This window comes from Tauraco erythrolophus, chromosome 5 (assembly GCF_009769465.1).
Source record: "Tauraco erythrolophus isolate bTauEry1 chromosome 5, bTauEry1.pri, whole genome shotgun sequence".
Classification (NCBI taxonomy): domain Eukaryota; kingdom Metazoa; phylum Chordata; class Aves; order Musophagiformes; family Musophagidae; genus Tauraco; species Tauraco erythrolophus.
The window spans coordinates 7,012,237-7,028,077 of NC_141469.1; the positions used below are offsets into that span (position 1 = coordinate 7,012,237).

At 43.0% G+C, this 15,841-nt stretch overlaps 2 protein-coding genes across 2 annotated transcripts; one reads left to right on the top strand and one right to left on the bottom strand.

The window, feature by feature from the left end:
- Positions 1-2,592: 2,592 nt before the first annotated feature.
- On the bottom strand, positions 2,593-6,936 carry LOC104375914 (uncharacterized). Its single transcript, XM_086611505.1, has 5 exons — positions 6,905-6,936; positions 4,982-5,137; positions 3,160-3,288; positions 2,917-3,054; positions 2,593-2,682 (listed from the first exon to the last, which is right to left on the bottom strand). The coding sequence occupies exons 1-5, from the start codon at positions 6,905-6,907 to the stop codon at positions 2,593-2,595; spliced, it is 516 nt and encodes a 171-aa protein (XP_086467631.1). The 5' UTR covers positions 6,908-6,936.
- Positions 6,937-13,361: 6,425 nt separating this feature from the next.
- Positions 13,362-15,503, top strand: BBS12 (Bardet-Biedl syndrome 12). The gene has a single exon (XM_009988716.2). The coding sequence runs from the start codon at positions 13,362-13,364 to the stop codon at positions 15,501-15,503; it is 2,142 nt and encodes a 713-aa protein (XP_009987018.2).
- The last annotated feature ends 338 nt before the right edge of the window (positions 15,504-15,841 follow it).

A 15,841-nucleotide genomic window follows, 5' to 3' on the forward strand; every position in this document is an offset into this window, starting at 1 on the left:
TTTAGGATAAGCTACTTGAGCAGGCACTAGAGCAGAGCCCAGGACAAACATCTGCTGGGTACCTTCCCCATTCATGGATCTGAAACACTTTCTTCAGCACAGTAAAAGATGAAATTCCTGAATGGGAAGTTCAGAACCTGTTCCTCACACAAACCTAACTCTGGAGTTCTGCCGATGGCTTCAATCAGGCTTTTCCTTCACCACAATCAGAAGTGTAAAAGATAAAATTCTAGAAGAGACAGGAAGCACTCACAAGGGCTCACTCACGGAAAATAATTCACACGGAACTAGAGTACTGCTGTGGGCTGCTGTCGATATTGCTGTGTTAGTCGTCATACTCGGTGCGTGTGGCCGAAGATATCCTTCCCTATCATGCAAACTAAAGCAGCATGAGACATTTGTTCTATTACATCAATACTTGCAAGTTTTGTGCTAATTCAGCCACTGCTCGACATTCCAGACTTAAGAGATTAATGGGCAAGCCAGAAATAACACTTCATCATTGTAGTATATATGGCAGGAATGATTGTGTGTCTTTTTCCTACCTTCAGAAGTCAGGTAATGGGATTAGAACAAGAAGGGAGAAGTGACATGCATCATAGGTAAACAACAGTCATCAATCTCTTCCTGTGGCAGCATTAAAAAAAGTACAGTCACTCTAATAGGCTCTGGGATTCCCCATAATCAACTAGAACTTCAAATTTCCCTTTCTGAATATCAGTGGTTAGTACTAGAAACTTTTAATCACCATAGTGGAAGTGGGAAAGGAATTATGTGATAGACTACTGCACCTAAGAATTTCTCTCTTAGAAAGAAAAGATAAATGAAAGTGAAAATGTAGTTGGTGAACCATTTAACATTTTAAAATTATTTTTGAAAATTTTCTTTTCAGAGTAAGCATACCAAGTTATAAAGCACACAGTCCTTAACTTGCAAAACAGTTTTATTTCACGCTTATACAAAGTTTAATAGACATTTTGAAACGCTTACAGTACTATAGGTTACATCTACTGCCACTGAATATGTTAATAGTCGACTTCACAGGTCTCTTGAGTTTTCCAGGGCCCTACACAACCTCTGTTCTCCCACAGGTTTAAGCTTACTTCTGTACAGGTGAGAGAGGGTCTGTTTAGAGTTGTTCTAACTCAGAGAAGTGGGGCAGAACATGCCAGGTCCACATCTGCACACTGACAAGAAGGCACATAATTGAACAGTTCTCCCTTCTGTGCCCAAAACTACTTCTCCCCCTGCTGGGGGCCCGCACAGCCCAGGAGAGCTGAAGCAGCTGGGGTGAGGAGCTCACTCAGGAGCTGGCTCTTCCTGTCTTCTACAAACCACCTTAGTGCTGTCAAGCAGCAGAAGCTGTCTGAAGAAAAGAGGGATCTTGACAGCTGCTGCTGAAACACTGGTCTTTCCCTCCTCTTCCTACTGAACCTTTCTGACATTTTGCTATCTACTTGCCACTTCACTGTGAGCAGTAACAAACTGTCCTCCAGGCGCCTTATTAGAGATGTGAGTTAGGATTATACCATTTCCCTGTGGTTTTGAAGCTGATTGTCTAATCAAGACCCAAGGATAAACCCTCCTGCAGAACCACATAATGCCATGTCATGTTGTGTGTCACTGCTCTGCCACCATAATACAGAAGGAAATGTGGTTCTCCACTAAGTCGTAGATTGACAGTATATGCAAGAAATAGTCAAAAAAAATGAAGGTACTCCTAAAAAAAAAACCAAACTCAAACCTGTGATGCGAGTCCTCCCTGCAACTTGACAGCCAAAGACAAAATTTATCCTAGCACACCACGGAACTGAACTTTTTAGGTACCTAAAATCCTGGCCTGACAGCAGCCCTGTAATGTCTTGGGAGTAAGAACAATGGCACAAGATGTTGACTGGTTGTACAATAAACTTTGATAATCCAAGGAGGTTACATTCAAGTAAACAAGGTTTCAGATGATCAGATCAGAAGAACATCTACTGATGGCACACAGCTCCAAATGAAGAACTAGATCTGGTTATCTACATTTGCTTCCTATTAGATGCAAAACCAACTTGCCATGAGAAAACAGTGTTTCATACAGAAATAAAGACAGATACGCAATTGGGTTTAGATTCTGTCATGGAAATAAACAAAAGGAGACAAATACCAAAAGATAACCTAAAAGCCTTAAAAGGAATAAATATACTGTGCTTGTACCTTCATTCTGTAGCCTTAGGAAAGTCAAAAGTGGCCTCTCCCAGCAGCAGTGGGAATCTTCACACCCCAAGTGAAATGTCTTTTAGTTAAATAGTTGAAACATCAGGTTCTTTATCCAAAAGGGCAATCAGTGAAATTGTCAAGGGGGAAGGGAAGGGACTCTGCCTTGCAGATTAAGTTCATCCTTCCTTTTCATTTCTGCAATATCTCATTTTAACAGTTCTGGGTACTGAAGCCCCCTTCCGGAATTAACTTTGCTGAAAAAGAATTAACCAAAAATCTGTCCTTACAGACTTTCTTTATATGGCAGAAAACATTTAAGAGACACAAGCCCGGTTTTTAAGTCTTTTCCAGGTTATCTTTTGGGGCAGCTGCATAGCAAGGCAACAAATACTAATATAAGCTAGTTTTCTTCATGATTCTCAAAAATTCTTGCTCACTTACTTCCCCATCTCCATCTCGATCAGCTTCATCAATCATTTCCTACAAAACATATCGTACATTTGATCAGGCACTGGATTCTAAACAAAAGATCTTCCATTCATTAAAACAAGAACAAATCAGAAGCACTTCATATGAAAACATAACTACATATTTGATTGTTCTTTGTATTTCTGACCTCTCAGCCCTTTTTGTATAGGCATAAATTTCCACCCAGTAAGAGATAACAGGACTGATCTGCGCCCGTTAGAAAAGCTTTGGCAAATCAAAATTTACCTGAAGTTCTTCATCTGTTAAATTTTCTCCCAGCTCCTTGGCAACCCTTTTCAAGTTTTTGAATGAAATTTTTCCTGTCCCATCATCATCAAATAATCTGAAAGCTTTCAAGATTTCTTCTTTTGAATCCTTTTCACTCTAAACCAAGTATAAAACATACATTCATTAGAAAACACCTGCCATAGATATTCCTTTTCAGTACTTTTTTATGCTGTCACGAGAGTTTCTGTTATGAATTCCTACCATTTTTTGTGTCATCATAGCCAAAAAGTCTTCAAAGTCAATGGTGCCGCTTCCTTCTTTGTCAATATCTGCTATCATTTTCTTAATTTCTTCCTTCTTTGGCTCAAAGCCTAAAGCACGCATTGCAACCTGTGCCAAAAAAGCAATTGTTAGGAGACCACCAGAATTATAGTGACAGCTGCAGTAAAACTTGTTTAATTTCTTCATCCAAAACTGTAGTAACTCTCTGCAGTGAAAACATCTTGATATCTCGTTTCATCTTTCCAAACAGTAATAGTTCAATACAGTGGGTTTGATATTCTTAAGACTCAGACTTTATTTCCTCTTTAGATCCATGTGGAATATGGATATATTTCTGAAACCAAGAGAAACTTTTCGTGTCTGAATTAGGTAGAGGTTCCAATCTACAGAATTCCTATAGAGACTGGACTATCAAAATGAGGACTTCAAAGGAGGCTGGAGACCAAGGATGCAAAGCAGGTTTTTTTTACAGCAAAGCATTACTGTAAAAACAGTTGTGTAGATTGTTGTACAAACGCTTAATATTAACATTGTTTAAAACCAGGATCTGGCATTTCACCAGCCTAGAACAACGATTTTACTACTTGAGTGGGTGTTCATTGGTAATTTCACAATCCTGGTGCACCAGATGGTTACAGCATATTTAATTCAGAGACTGAAGTTTTAAGAACAGGTAACTAGAGGAAGATTTGAGCTGAGAACTTCATTCTGCCTATATACTGTAGTGGAAATCAATAGATAATATTAGGCAGAAATTTTCGCGCTAAATGCTCTTCTACCGGAAAGTGCCAACTCACCAGAAACTTAACATTTAACTGAAGTGTGTTTTCTGACCAGTTTCTTGCAATGGGACAACTGAAAATGTTCCATTTTGTCTTTCAGAGGGGAATGCTTTCTATTGTAAAATATCCATTATTTTGAATTAATTTTGAAAAAGAAAAACATAGCATTAAATGGTTGATGCTAAAACGTTGCAGTCCATTTTAAGAACTGTATTTTAACATGTATAATCTGCGTTCAGAGAACACGCTCCTAACCAAGCATAAGTACTTCCAAATAAATCCTGAGATAAGCCACAGGCTTAGGTAACTCATGCTTCTGGGTTACACACACGGAAATTGAGGCAGGGTGTATATATGTGAGATACTGAGGTCAAGGAGATAATTAAGATAAAAGGTTCAGGCTTAAAAAAAAAGGTCAGACACATAAAAACGTAGGGAGAGAACTGAGAATGTATCTTCCCCCTCATACTACTCTGTTTGTATGCACGTGCATACATACTCCACTGGTTGCATTTCATTGCTACTGAAATGCAAGTCAGATTTGCTTTGGGTTTTAAATTAAAAACCAGGTAATTTTGAGGTTACATATATGAAAATATGGTTGTATCTTTCCTGAATGTGTGCAAAACCTGTGCTTAGTTCTGAGATGAAAGAAAAAATTTGATACTCTGACATTCATCCCTAAACAACAAAAGTTCACTTCCCAGAAACAATGATCTTAGCCAGTCAGGAAAACTGAAACGTGTACTGTGTGTACCTAAAGAGAGGAACTGTTTAGTTCCTCTAACGCTCAGATATTCAAAGCTCTCTGACCTCCTGTCCATGTATGAGAGAAGCCTGTCTGCTCTGAGGTATTACATGCAGAGCTTTCTCAAGTTAACCATGTAATACATCTGAAATTCGGTCATGACAGCAAGCCATTATTCTTGTTTGTACTCCAAAACTATTTTAAAATAGTTAGGGCTGGCAAACAGGAAAGGCAGCTACAATTTCCGTCCAAGGAAAAAAAGTTTGAAGACCTTCAGTTCTTTTATGTCGATGCTTCCAGATCCATCAGTATCAAACAAATCAAAAGCTTCTCTGATCTCCTGCTTTTGCTCTTCTGTGAGTTCAGGTTTCAAGCCACTTTTCTTCCGCTGGGTTGTGCTGAGGCCAGGTTTTCTATAGTTGGATGCCTTCAGAAAGCAAAGGAGAGAAAAGATGAGAAATAGCCCACTCCAGGGAAAATTCGAAACACAACTAAATAATAAATAACAACAGTAAAGCTGCAGCAGAAGTGAGAGATGTTCTTTACTGCAAGTGGTAGACACTGGGTCTCTGTGCTCCCTTTCTGAGGTTATTCTAGAAAGAAAACAAGCTGAAGACTCTGTGACTGGGGAGTATGCATTTGGGCTTCATGTTTTCCGTTTCAAACAGAAAGATCATCAATTAAAGGAGTAATGCCAGAAAAACAGGTGGGCAGTCTGAAAACGAGTGCTTCACTGAGGTGACCCAAGACCCTCTGCACCTCCTGCTGGTTGCTTTGATGTGTCAGGAGTGGTCTCACCTGGAAAACCTGAGTAAATCACACTGACAGCTAAAAAAGCTGGTTGTACGGGTTCTTGAGTGTGAGACTCAAATTCAGCTACTCCTCAAAGTCAGCAGTGAAATGGGATGTCTGAGAGCATCTGCTCTGTTTGGGAGCAAAGTTTAAAGGGAGCTGTGTAGCTCTAGCCTGCCTGTCCACCAGCTAGCTGTGGTGCCACGTAACACCGTGCTGTGGTAACAGCGAGATCAACACAAAATCCATCCCATCAGGAGAAGTAATCTGCTTGTGCTGAGCTGGTGTGTTATTATCCAGGGCACTTCGGAGACCTTTCCTGCCGCTGGTGTAAGCTAGTGCTGTACAGCGTTTTCCCACCACCACCCACAGATTGAGCAGGAAAGATGTTTTCCTCAAGTATAGGTTTTCTTCTAAATCCAAAGCAGGCAGTTTTTCAGTCCTTTTGTCTTGAATCTGCACAGATTCATGGAAAGGCAGGCAATCTCTCCCACCCCCAACTCTAACTGGTTGGGCTTTATAAAAGTAGATAAAGGAAATACCAAGAAAGGAATTGGTTTTCTAGCTACTGCTGAGCAATCTCTTACCTGTGCTGAACTGTTAACTATTTTTTGGCTGGGATCTCTCTTTTAAATACCTGATGTGTAACACAGACGATTCCATTTTGTTGTATTTGGAAATGAAATTTCATTTTTTAACATGATTCGTCTCTCCCAGGTTGGATTGCAAGCCAATTTGTCTGGCGCATCTCTGAGCTTTCCCTGCTATTAACACAGGCATCAGATTTTCACTCCTTAGATTCAGCTCTGGGAGACACCCAGGAGACCTTTTCCTGACTATAAAAAAAAAAAAAAAACCACTAACGCACCATCTGAACCTTTTTTCTTGCGTCCTGCGTATACACCTACAAACGCAGTGAAAACGTTTTCATTTTATGTTTTGTCTCCTCAGCTGGCTGATGCCATTCCCATGTGCCACACGCTGCAGGGCACCGGATGACGGAGAGGAGGTCGGTGAGCTCTGCTAAGATTAACCGGGCCCATTTCCGCCGGCTCACCCCACGCCCCCAAAGCAGGTGACATCTTGTACGGTCCCAGTGCCAGGTTTGGGGGGGGTGGGAGCCACCTCCTTTCCCTGTTTACCCGGGATGCTGGTTTCCGCCTTGTGCGAGGGAACCAGGCAGCAGGGACGGCCTCAGCGGCCCGCGCAGTCACCGCGCCGGCTCCCCGCGGCCCTCCGAGCCCCGCGGCTGCCCGCCCGCCCGACGCCGGGGAGCGGCAGGCAGCTCGGACGGAGGCCCCGCGAACCCGAGCCCCGGCCCGTGCCCGCAGCGGGGCCCAGCTGGGAGCGCACCCCAGCCGTCCCGGGGAAGGGGAGCCCGCGGCGGGGGGACACCGCTCACCATCTGGCCGCGGCCGCAGGGACGCCGCTCCGCCTCGGCACGGCCCGCTCGGCCCGGCCGCTGCCGCACGCAACGAACGCGCGCCGTCCAATGAGCGAGCCGGGCGGTACCGGGGAACCCGCCCTCCTCTCCGCCCGGGCCAATGGCGCCCGGCGGGCTCGTGTGATGTCAGCGAGACCGCGGGCGGCGCTCCGCCCGCTGGGCATCCGAGCGCGCGGCGGTAGCGGTGTCCTGGCAACGGCGCGCGGCGGGGCTGCTCCTCGCGGGGAGCGGGGGGAAACACGGCCGGATCGGGGAGAAAGCAGAGCGTTCCCGGCGCCGGGCCGGGCCGGCCCGCCCGCCGGCCGGGAAGAAGCGGCCGGGCCGCCGCTAGGCCCGAGCGGCCGCAGCTGCTGCTGGGGGCGTGCTGGCTGCTCGCCGCTTCCGGCCGCGAGCGGCGCGGGGCGGGTCCGGCTCCGGCTCCAGCTCCGCTCCTCTCGGGAGCTCCTTCTCCTCCCGCGCCGGCAGTAGCAGTGCTGCTCGGGGGCAGACCGGGTAAGTCGCGGCCGTTCCCGGAGCGCCTGGTGGTTCCGGCACAAGCAGAGCGTTTTCCGCCCGTTCCTCGTTCATGGCGCACCGGTCAGCGCTGGCACCACGGAACGCGTGCACGCGCAAGACTCCTTTTTGCCAGCGTTTCACAGAAATACGTTAATTTGGAAAACCGTTCTAAAGTTTTGTTGCGTTGGTTTAGTGGTGGAGGTGCTGTAAGACAAAGTGAGTAATGAGTGTTTGGCATACCTCCTGTATCCCAGAGTTCTTCACCTGGAGCCTTGAAACCCCTGTGCGTAAACATAAACCGAACGTGAGGTTGAGTTTCATTGAGCTCGCAGAGACAGGTGCTGAGGCAGGCGGCAGCAGGTCAGCACGCAAGTTAGCTCAACAGAAGCCATCTGTAGTTGGTGTCTCATGCGTGGCTGTCCTTAGCTACCCATTAGTTCATTCGTTCTCCAGGATGCCTCCTTCTCTTTCATAGAATCATGGAATGGTTTGGCTTGGAAGGGACCTCAAAGATCATCTAGTTCCAAACCCCCTGCCATGGGCAGGGACATCTTCCACTAGATCAGGTTGCTCAAAGCCTCATCCAACCTGGCATTGAACACTTCCAGGGATGGGGCATCTACAGCTCCTCTGGGCAACCTGTTCCAGTACCTCACCACCCTCAATGTAAAAAATTTCTTCCTTATATCTAATCTAAATCTGCCCTCTTTCAGTTTAAACACGTTGCCCCTTGTCCTATCGCTACACGCCCTTGTAAAAAGTCCCTCTCCAGCTTTCCTGTAGGCCCCCTTTAAGTACTGGAACGCTGCTACAAGATCAGCCCGGAGCCTTCTCTTCTCCAGGCTGAACAGCCCCAAGTCTCTCAGCCTGTCTTCATAGCAGAGGTGCTGCAGCCCTCGGATCAGCTTTGTGGCCCGCCTCTGGACTCGCTCCAGCAGCTCCATGTCCTTCTTGTGTTGGGGACTCCAGAGCTTAATTTTGTTCGAAAGAAATGAATGCTCTAGTCTAAAATCTGGCAAACTGAGTCACCCGAAATGGCTGATACTTTTTTACTTTTTAATCTGAAAAACTTTAATTGCCTCACCAAAAGCATTCCCTGCAAATATTCACAGGCTCCAAAATCTAAAAGAGGCAAAGTCCCAGAGGAAGATTTAAGATGAATGGAAGAGACCATAACGTGCTTAAAGCTCACTTTTTTCATCCTCCCCGTTTTAAACTCTGATCAGATTAGGAAAGCTTTTTGTGGTCTCTTAACTTTTAGCACCTTCTGTTAAGCTCTCAGTGTAGCTCCTGATTTGCCTTTAGCAGCACCACTTCTCTCATGTTGAGGCTTACAAAGGAATACTCAGAAGGCAATCCTCAAGGATTCGGCACTCTGTCCTCTCTGGAAAGGTCGTTTTGTGCCTATTGATTCTCTTCTAAAAGAAAAAAGGAGCTGGATTTGGATACTGATTTTGTGTATATGTGGCTGGCACATGAGGTGGTTTTGTTGGTTGGTCGGTTTGTTTTTTTTAAGACAACAACTGTGGTTTAATGCCACTAAGTTTTGATTTCTGTTCTAGAAGCTTCTTTAGTTTGTTGCATTTTCATACCAATGCAGCATTAATATTCTGCAGAAGTTGAGTCTTTCTAATTATTGGCGTGCACCCTGGCATACACTGTTATTCAGTGGAAGTGCAGATTCTTTGGAACGTACCTGGCATTTTTTATGTTCTCGTGCATGCTGCTGTGTCAGTTACTCTGTGGCGTATGCTGTAAATTTGGACATTCTGCATTACATACCGTGAGGAAAGTTATCCAACCCCATGTAAACATGGGATCAAGTGATTGAGAAGAGAGAAAGACACCTTACCAAAATGCTTAGAAAGCTGATAGAAATTATTCCGTTTCCTTAATTTGGTTGAAAAGCCCAATTTTAGTAAAAATATTAATTAATTTCAAAACAAAAGCTTTGTTGTCATAAATGTGTGCTCTGTACTGTACTTGAAACTGAGCGCATTGTTGAGGATGTTATTTCATGACTACCTGCATCCTTTGTAGAAAGTGAAGAATTCTGGATGTGTTTAGCCACATCTGGAAAATGTGGATGTTTAGTAAAAACATGTATTTGGTTTCAAAAGACATTTTTGACATTTCCTGTCAATCCCCCCTAATTAATGGTGTGAGATCATCTTCTGGTGTTTGAATATCAAGAATACGTTGTTAATGCTGTCAGACATTTTGATACTGTTACTTTTTTCTCAGTATAGTGTGGAATTTGTAATGCTTATGAAATGCTCCAAGAGTGCCACTGGATAAATATTGTCTTATGGCTAAATTAAAGTTTTATAGAGACATTGAACTTCCCAAGGAAAATGAAGAATGATCTTCTAAATTGCCTGATGATCTGGCTGACAGTATTGTAGAATACAAATCCAAACAATGTTTTCCTAACTACTGTGGGAAACTAGAGACTCAAGAGTTACCAGTCCTTGTCTTGAGGATAAAATGAAAAACTTGCTTTAAAATATGAAAAAACTCCAAAAGCGACTTAAAATTCTAACTCCCAAGTCACGTTGGTTCTAATTATTTATAAATGTAGCTAAATACGTGGTGGAGTTGTTGACCTGAGGAATATAGAACCTTTTGCCTTTATCCAGTTTTCTATAGCCTGTAGATATTTCTTGTTGAAATAGTTACCATCAGTGTTGGGGTGGCACTGCTGACTTTTCTGGCAGACAATATCAGCATTCATTTGCCTATTTCCCAATCCCTTTGCTTGAAAAGGAGCAAGAAATGTTCTTGCTGTTGACCTGGAGCCCTAGAGTCTGGGTCCAGATATGTTTGACTCTAGTTTTCATCTAGGGTAGTGTTGGTGCAGTTGTTCCCAAGATCAGGGATGAATTGTGGAGTTGGTGATTCCAGAGGGCTCTAGACAGGGCCCTCTGGAACCCTCTAGGGTTCATGGTTCTAGAGCAAGTTCTAGATCACTCGTTGGTTCTAGAACATGCTCTAGCTCTAGTAGAGTTCTAGATCACTTATTGGTTCTAGAGTGGGTTCTAGATCACTTGTTGGTTCTAGGTCACTTGGTTCTAGATGGGGGCTCAATTTGTTTCCTGATTGCTATGTAACTAGTTTGGAATTCAATTTGCTTACTGGTTCGTGATTGTTATGTACTCAATTTCATGTTCAGGAAGATAGTGTTGAACTTCAGCTCACTTGTTGGGTAAAGACAATTGTTTTGTTTTAAATTGCAGTCTAGCTCACTATTTGGTTCTATATCAAGTTCTAGATCACTTGTTGGTCCTAGAGCATGTTCTAGCTCAAGTTCTAGATGCTTATTGGTTCTAGAGCGTGTTCTAGATCACTTATTGGTTCTAGATCAAGTTCCAGGACAGCAGTTCCTTCTAGAGGAGCGAGTGGGTTTTTCTTTTCTTTTTTTCTTCTTTTGAGAGGAAGGCTCATAGAATGGTGATCCTGTCATCCTCCCATAACTCTCCTAAGTTTGTGGCCATTCTTTTCTCTGAAGACAAAATTGGAAACTGGTTATCACACCAGTGATATGGAAGCAGGAAATCAATTTTTAGGTATTTGGTTTAGATTCAAAGTATTCAAGATAATATATTGCATCGTTTTATTTACTAAAAATATCAGGGCTGCAATTTCATTCTGGTACCTCAGCTCAAAAAAAAAAAAAGAAGAAAAGAAGCAGACACCTCAGTAACCAATCCAATAAAGTGAAATGCTGTTCTTATCACAAAAGACTTGGTAATTTACTTGCACACCTCAACAAAAAGGAAGGAAAAGAAAGAACTTCACGTGGAATGCCAGAATACAGCTGATTTCCCATCACTTGGTCTTGTAATTCTTCCACAGCAGGTAAAAATAAACTAGTCTATACCTGGGCTTGGGCTTTTCAATATAGCCGAAAACGTTAAGCTCATAAGTCTCCTTTTGGAGGTTAGGAATGTTAATCTGTTCCAAGAAGAAAGGTACGTGTGAATCATCAATATTCTTATAATAAATAGGTTTTCTGACAACCAAGAAGAGAGATTCTATAATGAAAAACTGTAGGGGAGCGTGGGTTTGGTTTTGGGATTGTTTGGGGTTTTTTTGAGAGATATCAGCATAATTTTTAGCCTCATATTTCAAGCTCTACTCTTTTTAGGGCAGGGGAAATGAGCTGAAGGAGGGAGCGGAAAGGATAAAGCAAGCAGTAGTTAGGAAATATTATTCAGAAAAGGCTAAAAAATCCTTTGCCACCAACATTTTAATAAATAAAATAAATCAATAAATAAAACTAACCACTTTATAGCACCTTCTTTCTGAGGATGTCAGAGTCGTTTAACAAACACTACTGAAGTCTGGAAGCACTGCCCATTGCAGCCAGCTCCTGTTTCACAGCCGGAAAGGCAGACACGAGGAGGGGAGGCTGCCTTCCTCGCCTCGCTGACAAGGTCACTGACTCGGCAGCAGATTAGGATGCTGGACCCTTGGCCCAAAGGACAATGGTCAGAAAAATCCATGATCCAATGATTATTATTTAATTATAATTAAGGTTTTTTAATAATTATTATTTAATCACTTCTGTTTGTTTCTTTCTTTCAAAGCTAACTACCTGTGATATTAAGCTAAGGATTCCAGTTAATAAAGAAGACGTGTTTTTTTATCATTACTACTGGAAGTACTGACATGGATACATAGCACAGCTAGACCATTATCACAAGAGATCGCCAGGAAAAATTTCTGGAAAAAGCCTTATGCAGGTTGGATGGAGGTTTTCAGATGTGTGCTCCCAGTGCAGTGTTAAAATCAAAAGTACTTGCTTATCTAAATGTCCTTTTCTTAAATTGTTGATTGTGGATAACTGTAGACGAAAATAATTTATTGGTTAATGGTTCTTTTGGTACTTCAAGATGTATCTAGTAATTTAAGGGAAATTCTATTGTCAGTTTGGGCCAGACTGGAACTTTAGCTCTGTCAGCATATAAAGATTATTTCTGACTGCCTACTCTGCTTTTTAAATTCACACTTTGTCTTCATTTGAGTTAATATCTGGATGGACTTGCATGGAATGGGGCAGCCAAAGAATTTTTTTGATTTGGAATAGCTATGCAAAGGGACCTTTAGGGAGATGAAATTAATTGTTTGAATCTGAGCATAAAAGGTGTATGGCTAAAGGCCTCTTAATTCTTGGTGTGTATAGTTTTTCATTTAAAAAAGAAAAAAAACCCTAAGCTTTAGTTTAATCCATGTGGTCTGCCGCAGGCGTGTAGTGTGGAAGGGATTTCAAGGGAAAGACGATTTATTCTTGGCGTGTTAAAACTGAGTAGTAGATCAAAACTTGTAAGTCTTGGAAGTTTGCTTTGTGAGGTATGAAGCAATGGCATTCCTTTTCCTGCACGTTTAGTGAAGTATCGAAGCGTGCTAAATGGAACATATAGGAGTGGAATAAAATAAGTTTGATTATGTTTTTCCAGATTTGAAGGTTAAAGTCAGTGACATAACTACTGGTATCAAGATGGAGCTGCACAGAGCACTTTGGTTTTGCACATAATTGTCTATTCTGCTCTAAAGAACTTTTGCTCTAAGTAAGGCCAGTAACTGAAATTCCATATAGCCAGTCAGGAGAGAAATGGTAGTTCTATAGAATCTGCACTGCTTCATGTTTAAGAAACCACTGGAATTAACAGCACTATACCATCTGCCAGCAAGAAAAAATTCCATGGTATTTTAGCAGTGCACCATTTCGGCAACAATGTGCGTTGGTATCTCATAACAAGTGAACAGGAGGAAGAAGTGTTTTATGCAGCCAGCCTCACAGGGGAGCTGGGTTCAATGTTAGACTGTTAAGTTAATTTTTTGGTGATATATGCTCTGGAGTGCTGTGAGGATGGGGCAATAAGTTTTGTGTTCTGTTCACAGATGCTTCCTGCTGCCCATGGCTTTCAGGGACGTGAATGCAAGAAGACACATTGGACTTCAGCAACTCGCATCCTTAGCGTTAGCTGGAAGAACATTATTGGGGCCGATGAAATCATATAAATTCATTGTGGATGAAAGCACCAACCAAAGCACAGTGATTTGTTCTGCTGTTAGACTGATTGAAAGTTTGGATTTAACTAGTGCTGCCGGACAGCTTCTTAATGAAACCATTCAGGCACAAAACAAGGAGTTTAAGACTGGGATGAGTACCCTTTTGTTTCTCGTTGGTGCGTGGAGCAATGCTGTACTGGAGTGCCTCCAGCAGAATGTTCCTGTTTCAGCAATAGTATCTGTGATGTCTGAGGGCTTGAACTCTTGCTGTGAGAGAGTCCAGTGTCTTCAAATATCCATACATGATGTAAATCAAGAGCTGTGTTCCAGCAGTGTTGGGCCAAACACTTTTAAAAGCAAAGCTTGCCAAATTGGATGTGACAGTCTTCTAAACTCTCAGACTTTTCTGTGTTTTCAGAAGGATATTTCTGCACCAGAAGAAGTAATTCCGATAAGTTCTTGTTCCCATCAAGAAGATGATTGTAATTATAACACATGCCTGGTTTCACCTTTGGGCGGCTTTGGTTCAACAGCTTCTCTTGTCAAGCCACCGGGCGACAAAAGTACATCTGTGATTTCTGGAAGTGGTGTTATTGCATCCAGCTGTACTAAACAAAAGTTAACCCATAGCAGATACTTCAGCACTCTAGGAAAAAGCTATTTTTCAAGTCAGCGAGGTAATTTTCGGGGAAACCTTTCAGGACAATCAACAGATCCATGTGAATGTTACGGTTTAGGACACCTGGCAATGACACTGAGCCGTGGAAATCAGACTAGCATGAAACTGCTACAGAACATTGTTGCATATCAACAAGAGAGGGCAGAATGCAGTGGCTCTTCCCAGTTTAACATTGCAGAGATTGTGACATGCTGTTTACTGGGCCTGCCCGAAAGCTATTCTTGCGTCTCCCCAGGCTTCGTCACGTTAATATCACCAGAACAAGCCACAGTTATCAAATACTTTGAAGACAAACCCCTTCGGATTCTGCTGATGGATGGTGACCTAACTGAACAATACCGTCACTTGGGTTTTAATAGACCGTGTAACGTAAGGACCATATTGGAGCGTCCTAGCCTACAGGAAGGCAGAGCAGGAGACTTGTGGCTAAGCAGTACGTTAGATATTCTGAAAAGCTTTGAAATAAGCTTGGTTTTGGTCAAAGGAAATGTGTGTGAAAACTTAATGGAAAGGTGCATAGCAAACAGTATACTGGTAATTGGTTCTGTGACTCGGAATGTGTTGTGTGCCTTTGGGGAGGTCACCAGCACCCAGCCAGTGACATACCTCACCCAGCTGAATGCTTCTTGTGTGGGGAGTGGGGCCCGAGTGGAGCTGTGGAAGGCCTGCGATGGGCGTGCGACGGATCTGGGTGAGCTTGTGCCAGTCAAGATAAAAGTGCGAGGAATCCCCTTGCTCACGGCCGTGCTTACCACTACTGTAACTTCAAAGATGCAGCTCGTTGAAGACCAGTTCTGGACTTTGGTGTATCGACTCCATCATGCTTTAAATGACGAGAAGGTTTTTCTTGGTGGTGGTGCAGTGGAGCTCTTGTGCCTTAGTCACATTCAGATGCTTGCAGAAGAGCCCGTGCAGCCAGCAACTAAAAACGCTGTGAAAGAGTTTCGCAATCCTTGGCTGGCAGCATCTGCAGCAGAGTATAAATCAGTTGTGCTCCAAGCATTAGCAAGCGGCTGGAAGCAGTATCTGTCAGTGGTTATGTGTAACGCTGCAGAAGCTTCATCAGAGTTGGAAGCGTGTACCTCAGTCGATCACCACCTCAAAAAAGCATCTGACTGTGGCTCTCCCTCAGCATATATATTGCAAGAGTTTAGAAGAGGTGATCTGCTCCGGGGTGGTTCTGGTCCCTTCGCTGACCACGGACTGAGTTTAAAGGTTTATGATAACGTTACAGCCAAGACAGAAGCGTGGCGGAGAGCTCTAGACTTGGTGCTACTAGTGCTTCAAACGGATGCCGAAATTATCACAGGTCCCAAAAGGAATCAGCTATTGAACTCACATGTGTCAAGTGAATTCATGTTTTTATAGGACTTACAGACTTTATTTGTAAGTCCATGAGTCAGTGGAAGAAGTTCAGGTGCAACCTACATTTCTTCATAGTTTATAAAGCAGATATGATCATGGCTTTAGAGTGTAACAGTGGAAATCAGAATGTGAGACAGTCACAAGGCAGATATAATTTCCCGTTTCTAGAAACGAGAATTAAATAACAAGCAAAAATCACCTGTGGGCTTACCTCTAACCCCAGCCATGCGTTTCTAACTAAAGATACTGTCTGTATGGATAGATTAATCCAGTCAAACTGACTTCTCTAATCTTATTTAGCAGAGCAGACTTGCAGTTCTTTTTTTCGTTATACAAGGAGC